The sequence below is a fragment of the Quercus robur genome, chromosome 8 (genome assembly GCF_932294415.1).
Source record: "Quercus robur chromosome 8, dhQueRobu3.1, whole genome shotgun sequence".
In the NCBI taxonomy this organism is placed as follows: Eukaryota; Viridiplantae; Streptophyta; class Magnoliopsida; order Fagales; family Fagaceae; genus Quercus; species Quercus robur.
Window position 1 is genome coordinate 14,510,253 of NC_065541.1, and position 15,434 is coordinate 14,525,686.

General features: G+C 32.0%; 1 protein-coding gene across 14 annotated transcripts; it reads left to right on the top strand.

The window, feature by feature from the left end:
• Nucleotides 1-6,749: 6,749 nt before the first annotated feature.
• Nucleotides 6,750-15,379, top strand: LOC126694720 (receptor-like protein 33). 14 transcript variants are annotated; one of them, XM_050391181.1, is made up of 8 exons: nt 6,750-7,940; nt 8,030-10,371; nt 10,722-10,840; nt 11,539-11,829; nt 13,491-13,591; nt 13,829-13,891; nt 14,016-14,090; nt 15,069-15,379. In XM_050391181.1, the coding sequence occupies exons 1-2, from the start codon at nt 6,851-6,853 to the stop codon at nt 9,928-9,930; spliced, it is 2,991 nt and encodes a 996-aa protein (XP_050247138.1). In that variant the 5' UTR covers nt 6,750-6,850; the 3' UTR covers nt 9,931-10,371; nt 10,722-10,840; nt 11,539-11,829; nt 13,491-13,591; nt 13,829-13,891; nt 14,016-14,090; nt 15,069-15,379. The 14 variants fall into 14 exon arrangements, with proteins under 14 accessions (XP_050247138.1, XP_050247149.1, XP_050247142.1 ...); XM_050391192.1 differs by having other exon boundaries at nt 13,866-13,891; XM_050391185.1 differs by lacking the exon at nt 11,539-11,829 and having other exon boundaries at nt 13,829-13,913.
• The last annotated feature ends 55 nt before the right edge of the window (nt 15,380-15,434 follow it).

The window sequence follows — 15,434 nt, forward strand, 5'->3', positions numbered from 1 at the left end:
GCTTATATATATATATATATATATATATATATTGACGATTATTCCTTTATAACTCCTAATCACTAATTTGCATGAGTCTCAAAAAACTTTGTGATAGGACTTTATCATACATACAAAATAAGCATAGATTTATTTTTATTTATTTTATAAAAAAGGCTATGCTATTGTGTTCATCCTTATAAGAATTCAAGCACAGATTAAATTTTCAATATTTTTGACAATTTTTCTTTGATTCTTTTATAATTTCTATATTATGTTGGTTTAAATGAATTTTTTCTCAAGCTTTTAGAGGATGGACTTCATTTTTTCATGCTTTCAGAGGATGTACTTTAGATTAGATGTTCAACTTTTATAAACCAAGCGTTGAAGGTAAGTCTTGCACATGGAACAAAAATCAAGATAAGAAATTAAGAATATGGTCCATTTTGGTCAGCCTTAGCTTAATTTGTCTAGACATCAATTTTCACTCTTGCCAAAAGTCCAACTTATTTTAGGCGGAAGTTTCCTTGATTATTACTTGTATACATAATTCCAGGATCATTAAATTGGAATAAGTCCCTTACTAACCTAACCAATTGGAATAGGATGAAATTTCTTCCCATCCATCCTAAACGTTGTGTACACTCCAAATTTTTTCTGCATCTCATAATGATACGTTGTGGAAAGGTGTCACCCAAGTCCAATATGATTGAGAGTAGTAGTTGAGACTATAGCCTAGAAGCTTTACTATTCAATATTTTGCGATAAAAATTAAATACTCATTTGATGTAGCTGGAGACTATGGAATTTGACACTGTATACATTGGGGTTTATTCTTAATGTTGTGAAATTGATGTAGGTATTAAAAACTCTAGTTTGATTAGTTGGCAAGTCATGTTCTTTAAGTGTGAAAAGTCTACAATGGAAAACTTTTATGTTCCTACGATAAATGTTTTGGAGAGAAAATTGTTAGCCCTTTCATCCCATTGGGACACCCCTATTTATACCAAGGAAAAAGGGTCCAATATTCTTGAGTGTGACTTAGTTACATGGAATTTTTGTGCAATTGTGCCTAGATTTCTTTCAAAATTTTAATTATAATTTAAAACTCTAATTTGGTGATTTTTATATGATTTTTGTGGTTTGATTTTGATTTAGTAAAGACATATTAGCCAAAAGAAACGAAGGTAGACATCCTTATAAGAATTTAAGCATAGATTAAATTTTTAATATTTTTGAAAATTTTTCTTTGATTTCTTTATAATTTCTATATTGTGTTGGCTTAAATAAAATTTTTCTCAAACTTTCAAAGGATAGACTTCATTTTTTCAAGCTTTCAACTTTTTTACACCAAGCATTGACGGTAAGTCTTGTACATGGAACAAATCAAGATAAGAAATTAAGAATATGGTCCATTTTAGTCGGCCTTAGCTTGATTTGTCTAGACATCAATTTTCTTTTTTGCCAAAAGTCGGACTTATTTTAGACGGAAGTTTCCTTGATTATTACTTGTATATGTAATTACAGGATTATTAAATTGGAATAGGTCCCTTATTGACCTAACCAATTGGAATAGGATGAAATTTCCTCCCATCCATACTAAACGTTGTGTACACTCCAAATTTTTTCTGCATCTCATAATGATACGTTGTGGAAAGGTGTCATCCAAGTCTAACATGATTGAGAGTTGTAGTTGAGACTATGGCCCAGAAGCTTTACTATTCAATACTTTGCGAGAAAAATTAAACACTCATTTGATGTAACTGGAGACTATGGAATTTGACACTGTATACATTGGGGTTTGTTCTTGATGTTGTGAAATTGCTGTAGGTATTAAAAACTCTAGTTTGATTAGTTGGCAAGTCATGTTCTTTAAGCGTGAAAAGTCTATAATAGAAAACTTTTATGCTCCTACGATAAATGTTTTGGAGAGAAAATTGTTAGCACCCTCGTCCCATTGGGACCCCCCTATTTATACCAAGGAAAAAGGGTCCAATATTCCTGAGTGTGACTTAGTTACATGGAATTTTTGTGCAATTGTGCCTATATTTCTTTTAGAATTTTAATTATAATTTAAAACTCTAATTTGGTGATTTTAATATGATTTTTGTGGTTTGATTTTGATTTAGTAAAGACATATTAGCCAAAAGAAACGAATGTAGACATCCTTATAAGAATTTAAGCACAGATTAAATTTTTTATATTTTTGACAATTTTTCTCTGATTCCTTTATAATTTCTATATTGTGTTGGTTTAAATGAATTTTTTCTCAAGCTTTCAGAGGATGGACTTCATTTTTTCAAGCTTTCAACTTTTATACACCAAGTATTGACAGTAAGTCTTATACATGGAACAAATCAAGAAAGGAATTAAGAATATGGTCCATTTTGGTTGGCCTTAGCTTGATTTGTCTAAACATCAATTTTTTCTCTTGCCAAAAGTCTGACTTATTTTAGGCGGAAGTTTCCTTGATTATTGCTTGTATACATAATTCCAAGATCATTAAATTGGAATAGGTCCCTTACATACTTAACCAATTGGAATAGGATGAAATTTCTTCCCATCCACACTAAACGTTGTGTACACTCCAAATTTTTTCTGCATCTCATAATGATATGTTGTGGAAATGTGTCATCCAAGTACAACATGATTGAGAGTTGTAGTTGAGACTATGGCCCAGAAGTTTTACTATTCAATACTTTGCGAGAAAAATTAAACGCTCATTTGATGTAACTAGAGACTATGGAATTTGACACTGTATACATTGGGGTTTGTTCTTGATGTTGTGAAATTGCTGTAGGTACTAAAAACTCTAGTTTGATTAGTTGGCAAGTCAGGTTCTTTAAGCGTGAAAGTCTACAATAGAAAACTTTTATGTTCCTACAATAAATTTTTTTTGGAGAGAAAATTGTTAGCCCCCTCATCCCATTGGGACCCCCCTATTTATACCAAGGAAAAAGGGTCCAATATTCCTGAGTGTGACTTAGTTACATGGAAATTTTTTGCAGTTGTGCCTAGACTTCTTTTAAAAATTTAATTATAATTTAAAACTCTAATTTGGTAATTTTTATATGATTTTTGTGAAATGAGGATTGCGTGTTTGTACAGCATGTCACCCCCAATCAAAAAGGCAAAGGTACTAAGTCAATTTGCGTGCTCTTAAGGGGAAAGAAAATTTAACCCAACGAAAAAGGAATTGACTGCAAAGAGCCAAAGACTCCTGCTTCAATTAGAAACATGGTGACATTCTTCAGTTCTAAGTTTCAAATGAAAATTAGTGTTACGAACAATAAATTGTAGATTTTCCTGAGATCTTTAATTTTTAAGTTTTAGACTCTCTCATTCTCCACATTTCATCTTTGTATTATGTTTGTTTTGCTTCTTTTTACATTGCTTGATTTACATTCCCTTTTGTTCGATTATTGATCTGGGAGACTTTACGGTTTTGAGCTCAATTGATTTGGTTTCCAGGGAAAATGTTTGTAGTGTTTTTGCCTTTTTGGTGTGCGTGTCTCTTTGTTTATAAATTTCCAGATTTTTAGTAAATGGCATTCTTATCCACCGAAAAATGAATTGACTGCAAAGACTCCTGCTCCTAGTCATATATCAATCTCTAGTTTATTAAATCGGTTTATAATTAGCAATTAAGAATCTTCTTGGTAAAGAAGACTACTTAACTGATAAGGAAAGATTTCCTTCTTCTGTTAAGGGAAAGATCATCAACAACAACTTATATTATTACTAGAGAAGCTTAAACTAGGTAATAATATAATTTTTCCAGCAATTAGAAAATGATGACATTCTTCAGTTCAAAGTTCCAGATGAAAATTAGTGTTACGTACTAGACTGAATAGAATAGATTTGAGTAATGGTTGTGTCTAAGCATTATTTCATATACATCCTTGATTAATAATTTAATACTATATTTTTATTATGCAACCACTAAGACGGAACGCATAAATAATTATTTTTAAAATGTTGCAATTTATGAAACATTACATGGCACTAGAATTATTGGGCAGGAAATGGAGTAAAATTACTTTAGTTGTCTAGCCTAATTACGTAGGCATAGAGAGAGTGAATGGTGAATGAATAACAACGAAGACGAAGACTTGGTACATTGTTGTGTTGTCCAAAAAGTAAGAGAATGAAAGCTCATTGTTTTCTCATTCCCACTTTAATTTTCTGGAAAGCTGAAGGCTTGTGGAAACTGAAACTATGGAAACTTCATGGAAGAAGACCTCTCAATCTCTACATGAATGATAATTATTAAATTTGCATGAATTTCATATTACTATACCCAAAGAAGTCGACATTTAAAGTACGTACAGTGCGTGTTAAAATAATCTAATAACTACATATATTGTTTATTATTATTATTATTTTGATAAGTTAGTAATTGGAGTGGAGGGATTTGAATCATGTATGTCTTTATTATAAACCGGCTCTTAGCAATCCTATTAAAGTTATGGCTCTTTTTTCAAGCTGTAATATTTTGGTGTCGCTAGCTAGATGTTTGAAATTGGTTAAACTCTTAAAAGTTACTATGAGTTTTTAGTGGAGTTTGTGATAAACCTTTGTGTTAGAACCTCTTTTCATTTCCCTTGTGTATATGTGTTTGTTTCTCAAAAAAGAAAAAGAATCTCCTTGTTAAAGAAGACTACTCAACTCATGATAAGGAAAGATTTCCTTCTTCTGTTAAAGGAAAGATCATCAACAACAACATATATTATCACTAGAGAAGCTTAAACAGTTAAACTAGATAATAATATATTTTTTCAGCTATTATATAGAAACATGGTGACATTCTTTAGTTCAAAGTTTCAAATGAAAATTAGTGTTATGTACTAGACTGAATAGATTTGAGTAATGGTTTTGTCCAAGCATTATTTCATATACATTCTTGATTAATACTATATTTTTTATTATGTACCCATTAAAACGGAACATATAAATAATTATTTAAAAATAGTTGTAAGTTATGATACATTTCGTGGCACTAGAATTATTGGAGAGGAAATGGAGTAAAATTACTCTAGCTAGTTGTCTAGTCTTATGTGTATAGAGAGTGAAGGGTGATTGAATAAAGACGAAAGACAAAGACTTGGAAAATTATTGTGTTGTCCAAAAAGTAAGAATATGAAAGCTCATTATTTTGTCATTCTCACTTTAATTTTCTAGATAGCTGAAGACTTGTGGTCGTGTGGAAAGACTGCACCCCTGGAAACTTCATGGAAGAAGACCTTTCAATCTGTGCATGAATGATAATTATTAAATTTGTATGAATTTCATTTTCAGACTATTGTGCTTAAAGACCTTTCAATCCACTTGAGTTATAACTTATAAGGCTCTTAGCAATATTATTAAAGTTATAATTCTTTTTTCAAGTTGTAATATTTTGGTTTAGTAGGCTCAATGTTTGAAATTGGTTTTTGCTAATTTTTTTTCTCCCTTATTTTCAATTCCTTTTATTAAAAAAAAATGTAGACAAGTTTCCTTTTATTAAAAAAAATGTATGACAAATTTACTACAATGTGTAACATTTCCAGGAATCACTCATAAGTTTTTAGATTCTTTATTTTCTTCTTCTCAAATAAAGAAAAAAAAATCTCTATTTGCATGTGTTGACTCAACTTTGTTTCCTTTTTTTTTTTTTTTTTCATATATAATTACTCCCATCAAGTGCTCCTCATCTCTTACCAACTAACATTCCCATTTCAACTCATCTTTTTTCTTTCTCATTCAAATATTCACAACCTTTTGCTCTTATATTGCAATGACTTTTCCTACCAACAAAGGGGACAAATATCGTTTAACTAATCAAATAGTTAAAAGGATTCCCACTTACAAAAGTAAAGACTTTAGAGATGAGAAAAAAAAATTTGTGCGCTTGTGAAACCAAACTTTATAGACTGAAGTTTAAATACAATTACATGTTTAAGTCCACTTTACTTTTTAAACAAATACTCTAAAGTTTTCACAAAATTTTTCCTTTCTCTTTTTAGTATCTGTGTATTTAAGAAAGAAATCTTACTTTTTGAATAAAAAAATAAATATTATTTAAGTAATATTTATGTATAAAAATATCTACTTATTATGTTGGTAACATTATCACGTGCCTTTACACCTCCACACTAAATGAAGTTTTTTTTTTTTCAGTATCATTGGTAAAGATCTATCAATAATTTTTTTTAAAAAAAATTTATAATACTTTTGAAATTTTTTTTAAGAAGAAGATACTTGCATTTAAAGAAAAAGCAAAAAACTAGCCAAAATCAGCTACAAGAATAGAGTTAATTGGTGGTGGAGCATCCTAAGCTTTTGGAAAATATTTAAAAGATGATTTGAGCAATGTATCATTTAAACACTTTAATTTCGAAAAAAAGAGAAAGGTTGCACAATTCAGAAGAATATCTATGACTAGGCGGAATTTGCAGCCGAGGCATCATCTCTATAAAAAACCCGATTGATCAATCTCAACGGTTGAAATCACAGCTTGATAGATCCTGTTTTTCATAGAGATATGATGCCTTGTCTATTTTGCAAAAGTTATTGTTATTATTATCCGCAATATTATATTATTTTTTAATATACAATAAAGTATATCTTTCCTTAAATAAATAAATAAACTGAAAGAAGAATAAAAAAAATAAAGCCATGTCGTTTCGTATATAACTCAATAACTGTGATCAAGTTTTTAAAAATAAAAAAATAAAGCCGAAAGAAAAGTAGAAGACTTGGGTTGACTTGGTAGCACTATATAAATGTTCATAATATTCATCCTATCCCACACGCCGCACTCACCTATATTCACTCTTTTGCTTCCTTGAAGGCTGAAGGGTATCATCTCATCTCATCTCATCTCATCAAAATGGGTTTAACTTTCAAGTATCAACTCTTCTTCTTCTTCTGTCTACTCTCCTTGCTCTTTCCATCCTCTTTTTCTTCATCCTTCTCTTCAAACTCACCATGCTCTGCTCTACTCCATTTTAGTAACTCCCTTTCTCTTGACAGATCCGCTTCTCCTTCTCTTGATACAACCGATTCATATTATGGATCTTTTAGACCAAATACTCAAATGTGTTATAATTCGTATCCAAAGACAGCCTCTTGGAAGGAGGATAAGGACTGCTGTAGTTGGGATGGTGTCGAGTGTGACAATGCGACACGCCATGTTATTGGTCTTGACCTTAGTTGCAGTTGGCTTAATGGCTCCATTCATTCCAACAGTTCCCTCTTCCTTCTTCGCCATCTCAGGTCCTTGAATCTTGCTGGTAATTTCTTCAATCACTCCCTAATTCCATCTGAGTTTGGCAACTTTAAGACCTTGACTCATCTTAACCTCTCTCATTCCGGTTTTTCTGGCAAAATCCCATATGAAATCTCCCAGTTGTCTTCCCTTGTTTCACTCGATCTTTCTTACAATTATCCATTAATCATCGAAACACCGGTCTGGAAAAGAGTCGTTGATAACCTAACTCTGTTAAGGGAACTTCTTCTGGATTGGACATATATGTCCTCAATTAGACCTATTTCTTTGATGAATCTATCCTCCTCTTTGACAACTCTTAGTCTCCATGAGTGTGACTTGCGGGGAAAACTCGAAAATAACATCCTCTGCCTTCAGAGTATACAAACCCTTGATCTAGGGCTTAATTTCAATCTTGAGGGTTCTCTTCCAAACTCTAATTGCAATAGCAGTAGTTCCCTAACGTTCTTATATCTCCCTTACACAAGTTTTTCAGGAGAATTACCTGATTTTATCGGCAGTCTAAAATCCTTGAAGCATTTGAATCTCAATAGTTGCAATTTTACTGGGTCCATGCCAACATCGATTGGAAGCCTTACACAAATTACTTACTTGGATTTGTCGAGCAACAATTTTACTGGGCCAATTCCAACATCAATTGGAAACCTCACTCAAATTACTTATTTGAATCTGAGATTTAATAGTTTCACCGGTGAGATTCTATTACCACTTGTAAATTTTAGATGTTTTTGGCATTAGCATGAACGAACAATTTCTAATTATTGGTGAATATTTCAACAGGTTTGCTGCCATTGTCACTATTGAACTTGCCCAATCTCTCAACTTTATACCTTGACAACAATCAACTTGTTGGTCCCCTTCCTAGTCATGTAAGTGGTTTGAATCTAATTAACCTCTTTTTAAGTTCAAATTCCCTAAATGGAACACTGCCATCTTGGTTGTTCAGTTTGCCATCTTTGGAGGTGTTAAGCCTTAATGATAATGAATTTATTGGTGAGATTGGTGAATTCAAGTCCGATTCATTAAGGTATCTTGGTTTGGGTTATAATAAGCTACATGGCTCTATACCTAGGTCAATATCTAGACTTGTAAACCTTACTAGTCTATATCTCTCATCAAATAAATTGAGTATTATGTTGGAGTTTGAAATGTTTTCAAAGCTCAAAAATCTCCAATATCTTGATTTATCACATAACTTACTCAGCATCAACAATGTAACTTTTACCTTGCCCAATCTTCTGGAGTTGAACTTGTCTTCTTCCAACATTAGTGAATTCCCAATTTTCTTAAGAACAACAACAAATTTAGAATCCTTAGACCTTTCCAATAACATAATTTATGGTCAAGTTCCAAGATGGTTGGGGGATGTGGGGAGAAATTCATTATATCATGTTGATCTTCGGGCCAACTTGCTTCAAGGACCATTTCCCACATTTAATTTTCATAACCTTCGATATTTCTTTGTCTCCAATAACAGTTTAATTGGAGAAATCCCCCTTTTAATTTGTAATGCAAGCTCCCTTGAAGTTCTAGATTTGTCTCATAACAACTTAAGTGGCGTGATTCCGAAGTGTTTGGCACATTTTAGTGTCCTCTCAGTGTTGGATTTGCGAATGAATAACCTTTGTGGTACCATCCCAGCCACATTTGCTAAGGGAAATAATTTCAGGAATATTAACTTTAATGGCAATCAGTTAGAAGGGCAATTGCCACGATCTTTAGCAAATTGTAGGAACTTGGAAATTCTTGATCTTGGAAACAATAAGATAAATGGAACCTTCCCTTATTGGTTGGAAAGTCTTCCCAATTTGCGGGTTCTTGTCTTAAGATCAAATAGATTTGAAGGTTGTATAGGTAATCCTAAAACCAAACTTCCTTTCCCAAATTTGCGAATCATAGACATTTCCAACAATCAGTTTAATGGTTCTTTGCCAATAAAATATTTCAAATATTTGAAAGCCATGACGAATGTGGATGAAAGTGAAGTTAGATCGAACTATACAAGAGACTATTATTATCAGGAATCTTTGATTGTGATGATAAAAGGGTCGTATAGGGAGTTGCTGAGAATCCAAACTGTTGTCTTCACAACTATTGATTTTTCAAACAATAGATTCATAGGGGAGATGCCGAAGACACTTGGAAGGCTTAAATCACTCAAGGGGCTCAACTTTTCTCACAATAACCTTATAGGTTATATTCCTTCATCGTTTGGAAATTTGACCAATCTTGAATGGTTAGATCTCTCTTTCAACAAACTCAGAGGCGAGATTCCCAAGCAATTGGCAGAGCTACCGTGGCTTGAAGTTTTAAATCTATCATATAACCAACTTACAGGATGCATACCTTTAGGAAAGCAGTTCAACACATTCAATAATGATTCGTACATCAAAAACTTGGGATTACGTGGATTTCCATTGTCAAGAACATGCAACAATGAGACAAAGCAACCACCACCATCGACCTTACTAAAAGAAGACAATTTAGAGCTTGAAAATGGGTTTGGTTGGCAAGCTGTATCGATAGGTTATGGATGTGGAGTGATATTTGGAATATTGATGGGGTATCTTATGTTTAAAATTGGAAAACCAAAGTGGATTGTGAGAATGGTGATATTAGAGCAACATATCATGCTCAGAATGCTGAAGAATAATGCCTACAGACGTGGTGGAAGAAAATAACTGGTCAAAACAATTTGTAGGTAGTTTTGCTAGATTTTTTTTCAAGAAGATTTCAAAGTCATGTTGTACAATGTTGTAATTCGTGGAAATGACTTCGATTTCATAAAATGGTTGGGAGTCCATGTAGAATGCATATGTTGCGGCTTTTTTCATTTCCAAATCATGGAATTTTTTTAACTCTGGAGGAAATTAGGGACATACTGGAATCCAACTCCAATGGCAAAAAAGAAACATACTCCGAATCTGATTCAGACAGCGAAGCCCAGTGGAAAAAAACGAAGCTCTCCTCCAACTTTTTCCATGCATCAGAATTTGGATGAAGCTTCTCATTCACTCTCTTCTTCATTTTTCAAACAATGGAAACAACACATAATGGTGATTAGGAGAATATCACCCTTCTTTCATGGTCCCCAATGACACAGGACACCATTCTTTGCCAAGGTATCCTCCTTCTTTACTTACATCTTTGTGTGCCTTTTTCACTTTCTTATCTCTCTCTCTCTCTCTCTTGCTCTCTCTTTAAATGAAAAGGCTCATTCATAGGGAAATCAAGCTGCTGAGCTTTGTAATTATTATTTATAAAATAAGTATTTGATTTATTTATTTATATATATATATTTTTTTTAATGCAGCTAGTTGTTGTTGTCACTACTAAAATAATTGATAGGCCCAAGATTCCTTTCCACTTGCATTCTAGTTTTCAGTTATTATAATAATTCTTACTTATCAAAAAAAAGTTATTATAATAATTTTTGTATTTTATTGATCTGATTTGTTTACTTTGGTTGCAGAGTTCATGCTTTTTTTTAGCATCAAATGCCCAGTAACATGCAAGGTTGATGCCTCTGATGTTTCAAAACATATCAATAACCTTTGTGCTCTTGAATAGTTCAAGACCTCTGTGTAGACAGTAAGGCCTCATTCTCTCTTTCTTATTTTTATTGTTGGGTTTGGTACCATATCCTTATATATATTTAAGTTTTGCTTTTGTTTTTCATGCCCCTTTTTTTATTCTTTGGTGAATGCGATTCTTAATATTTCAATGTTGTGGAATTTATGCTGGTTTTTAATTATACACTTGCTATCTATGATGAATGTGAGTATGGTCACTTTTCAACTAAAAAACAAAAAAAATGTGAATTCAATTTGATTGAAGATTCAAGATGATTTTGAGATTATATATAGAAATTTGGTGAGCTGTAAGTCAACTTGTAGGTGTAGACTTGATATGATTTATTCTCTTATTTACGATCTTCAAGTTTTGATATATGAATGTGGAGTGAAGGTATAAATAAAGTATCTCACTGTGTTCTTCTTCTCTTTTTTTGGCTGTATAGTTTCACTATATACAGTTATAGTGGAAACTTTCCTAGTTTCATTTTGTCTTTTTTTATTTTACATTCCTTTTCCCTTTTAGCAATAGTTGTTTTGCAAAAGGTTAGTTTTCTTCTATGTTTGATTTCAAGGTGCATCCCATTTTCCCTTGTGATTAATGTATTAAAAGATCTTTGCCTTGAAACAAGTTGTGAGTAGAATGTAGTGAGATTAATCACATTAAGAAGAAGCTGCTAAACTTTATTTAATCTACTAAACTTTGCAATTCTCTAGGAAATCAGCTTGGGAGTAAATCAAGACCAAATGTTCTGAAATGAAGTTGTGGAAATTAATCCAACATTCATATTGTATTCCTAGCATTCCATTAGTTGCTGACTTGCTTTGAGAAATAGACTTTCCACTCGAGACAATTTGTTAAAATGGGGTTATCAAGGTGACATGTTGTGTCTTCTGCAAGACCTGTCTTGATAGCACGACCTGTCTTGATAACACTTGTTCTTTGCTTTGAGTATCATTTTCCAAAGAGGTTATGGGAGCAAGTCATGATGTCTAATTAAATCCAAGGTAAATGTTTTGAAAGTAGTTATGTGGGTAAAGAAAAGTGGAAGGAAAATGTTTTAAAAGCAATATAAGCAAACTTGCTAGGTCTGTAGTGGGTTACTATTTTTGCTTAAAAGAAATGCTTGTGTATTCATTGGCAATGTCAAGTCTGAGGAGGCATAAAGGCCTCGTTTGATTTTTTCAAGAGAAAAAAATTCTTTCTTAGTTTTATGCTTGCTCTGCAAGTTTGATTCTTTTTAAGTTTAGGTGCAGCTTCATGTTTTGTGTCTTCTGCTAGTGTTTGCTTATTGTATGGTTTGTTTCATTGATAAATTCATTCATTCATCCCTTTCTCTTTTTTCTTAGAGAAATTTTCCACTTGAGATAGGTTGTTAAAATGATCAAGGTGACATGTCATTATCAGTTGATTATTAAATTTGGGAGTAGGAATCATCAATTGTTGTTTGAGTTTCCTTTATCAAAGAGTCTACGAGAGAAAGTTAAAGTCTAATAAAATCTCAATTATATAGCTTGCATAAGTGGTTCTGTAGGGTATGGATAGGTTGAAGGGTAAAAGTTTTAAAAGAACCATATGCAGACTTGGTTAATCTGCAGTAGTTTGTTAAATTTGGCTTCAAAGAAATGCCGATGTATTTAGCGGCAATGTCAAGTCTGAGGATGCTATCCTGCTTTTGATCGGAAGAAACAATGCTCAGGTTGAGTTTGTGAAGAGAGTGAAAAAATTTTAGTGAATAGTTTTATGTTGTAATTATTTTTAAGTATGGTTCAAAAAAAAAAAAATGTTTGCTGATTGCTCTATTTAGGTGTTTCAGCTTTTAGCTGCTAGTGTTTTGTTGTTAGTATAGTTTGTTTACTTTAAAAAAAAAAACATTCATTTGAAGAAAAAAGTTTACGATTATCTACTATTCCCATTGGGCCTTGACCATTTTTCTTATTTTCTACCTTGCTAAAAAAACTACGAAAATAGCTTGCACTCAAAATTGAATTCCCTTGCAGTCAAACTTTAATGTTCTCACTAAAGTAACACTTTTTTGGCCAAACTTCTCTTTTGATCCTCTAATAATCTGGTTGTTTTAATTTCTTCCCGACACATTTGATTGTATCAATTTTGTTCCTCATCTTTCAAATGAAGACAACTTTTGAGGATACATTTGATTTGATTTTGAAAGTTGAGGGATGAAATTGACATAATTAATAGTTCAAGGACCTCTATTTTAAAAGTTGAAGGACAAAAGTGACACAATTAAATGTATAGGGGCAAAATTTGGCCAACACTTTTTATTGATCACATTGCTCCCATGGTTACTGTTTTAGCATTTTCCGTCTTTTCTTTTGTCATTTTTTTTAATCAAACTTCTATATTTGGATAGAAAGTGCAAGATACTGCAACTTTTGAGATAGGTCTTGGAACAATCAAGGTTCATATCCTTTACGTGTTAAAAGACAGAGGTGATTGAGATTTCTACATGCTGTGCAAGTGTGTGTATCTTTTTTTTTTTTATTGGGGGGGGGGGGTCATTCTTATGGCTATTTTTTTTATTTTGCCTTTTTTATTATCATCATTATTGTTTTTTTTTATAGGTATTATTATTGTTATTTATACACACATATATTCTATTGTTATAATATTAAATTTAATGTTGAAGCAAATTTATGTGTTTTAGGTTCAACTCTTAGAGACCAAAATGCTTAAGATCAATCGAGGCAGGCCGAATCATATAATGCTAAACGTGCTAAAATCTGGGAAGGTCCTGTTAATCTAAAGGTTTGGTTTTGTTGTTTCATTTTTCTTTTTAGGTTGTTTGAAGTGTTCGTGAGAGTTTAAAACTCTGAGGCAATTCCATAGAAATGTTGTTTTGTGGATCTTTTGCATTAGTGATGTTCTAGTGAATATCCATGAATGGGAGGATCAACACTAAAATAACATACTCTGCTTGCCAAATTTTCCTTTCCATTCAATAGTAACAAAATACATTTCATTTTTTTCTTTTTTCTTTTTTAGAGTGCCTAGTTTCAAGTTTCAACTTCAACACTTGCAGGGACATGTTAAATTATAAGGCAGCAAGTAAGCTCCTCTGCTATGGCATGTACTAAAATTTTATTGTTAGCTTTCATTTATGATTAGGAATTTACTTCTTTATGTAAAACTAACTGTTTCAAATCTTTATTTGGCTATCTGTTTGACTAAGAATGCGGAGCTGCCATTACAACAGACTATACTTATGTCAAAGTCATCAAGATGTTACTCTGCTACTGCTAATAGGGTAGGTAACTCATTTTGGTTATGTTCAGAAAAGCGTCTTTGAAAGTGCTTCTAGATTTTGAAGTGCTAAAAATAAGTGCAAGTTTTGAATTCAGACATTAAGACAACAATTTGATTGATTAATCCAAAGATGATATTTGGTCTTCTTGTGTCAACCAATCATATTAATAGATTTTTTAATATCCATTGTTTTGGATAAGAGAAGAAATTATGATAACCTGCAGGCTTAACCTTATGACAAAAGATATTTAGAACATAAGATCCGTGCTACGTCTTGTACATTTTCTTTACCTTACTTTTCTTGGCCAAAAAATAGATAGTTGTTTGTTGAGACTTTGGTTTTGTAGAGTTTATGATATTCCATTGTTTTGGATCTAATAGGTTCGTGCTATGTCTTACTAGGAAAAGAACCGGGCATAATAAGTATCGTCAGAAGACTACTTAAGCAGCTTGTTGCTTCAAATTTGGTAGTGGTTGCCAAAGGAAGATGATTTGCAGTTGAAATAATTGGGATTACTATGAGTTTGATCATAAGTCTACTCAAGTTGCAAAATCAATTAGTTTTGAATGTTGCATGTTCTAAACAGTTGAAAGTATTATTCTAGTTTATGTTTTGTATGTATTGGAAAGCACATGACACATCCAATTATTGATTATAAATGGACTATAAGCAAGTATATGCTTAATACAATGGACTATATAGTTTGTGTTCATATTTATTTGAATTTGTATTAGTTCCTGCTTAAGTTTTTTTTTGGTAAGATAATTTTTATTGTAAAAAGACAACTCCATGTATAATGGACACAGTAGAATAAAAAAGAAAAAAATTTATGACAGATCCGTGCTACGTCTTGTACATTTTCTTTACCTTACTTTTCTTGGCCAAAAAATAGATAGTTGTTTGTTGAGACTTTGGTTTTGTAGAGTTTATGATATTCCATTGTTTTGGATCTAATAGGTTCGTGCTATGTCTTACTAGGAAAAGAACCGGGCATAATAAGTATCGTCATAAGACTACTTAAGCAGCTTGTTGCTTCAAATTTGGGAGTGGTTGCCAAAGGAAGATGATTTGCAGTTGAAATAATTGGGATTACTATGAGTTTGATCATAAGTCTACTCAAGTTGCAAAATCAATTAGTTTTGAATGTTGCATGTTCTAAACAGTTGAAAGTATTATTCTAGTTTATGTTTTGTATGTATTGGAAAGCACATGACACATCCAATTATTGATTATAAATGGACTATAAGCAAGTATATGTTTAATACAATGGACTATATAGTTTGTGTTCATATTTATTTGAATTTGTATTAGTTCCTGCTTAAGTTTTTTTTTGGTAAGATAATT

Excerpts from the sequence above, each read along its gene's own strand:
- LOC126694720 (XM_050391181.1), top strand. The coding sequence starts at position 6,851 with ATGGGTTTAACTTTCAAGTATCAACTCTTCTTCTTCTTCTGTCTACTC. Across the intron at positions 7,941-8,029 it reads GAGATTTAATAGTTTCACCG|GTTTGCTGCCATTGTCACTA; the intron begins GTGAGATTCTAT and ends ATATTTCAACAG.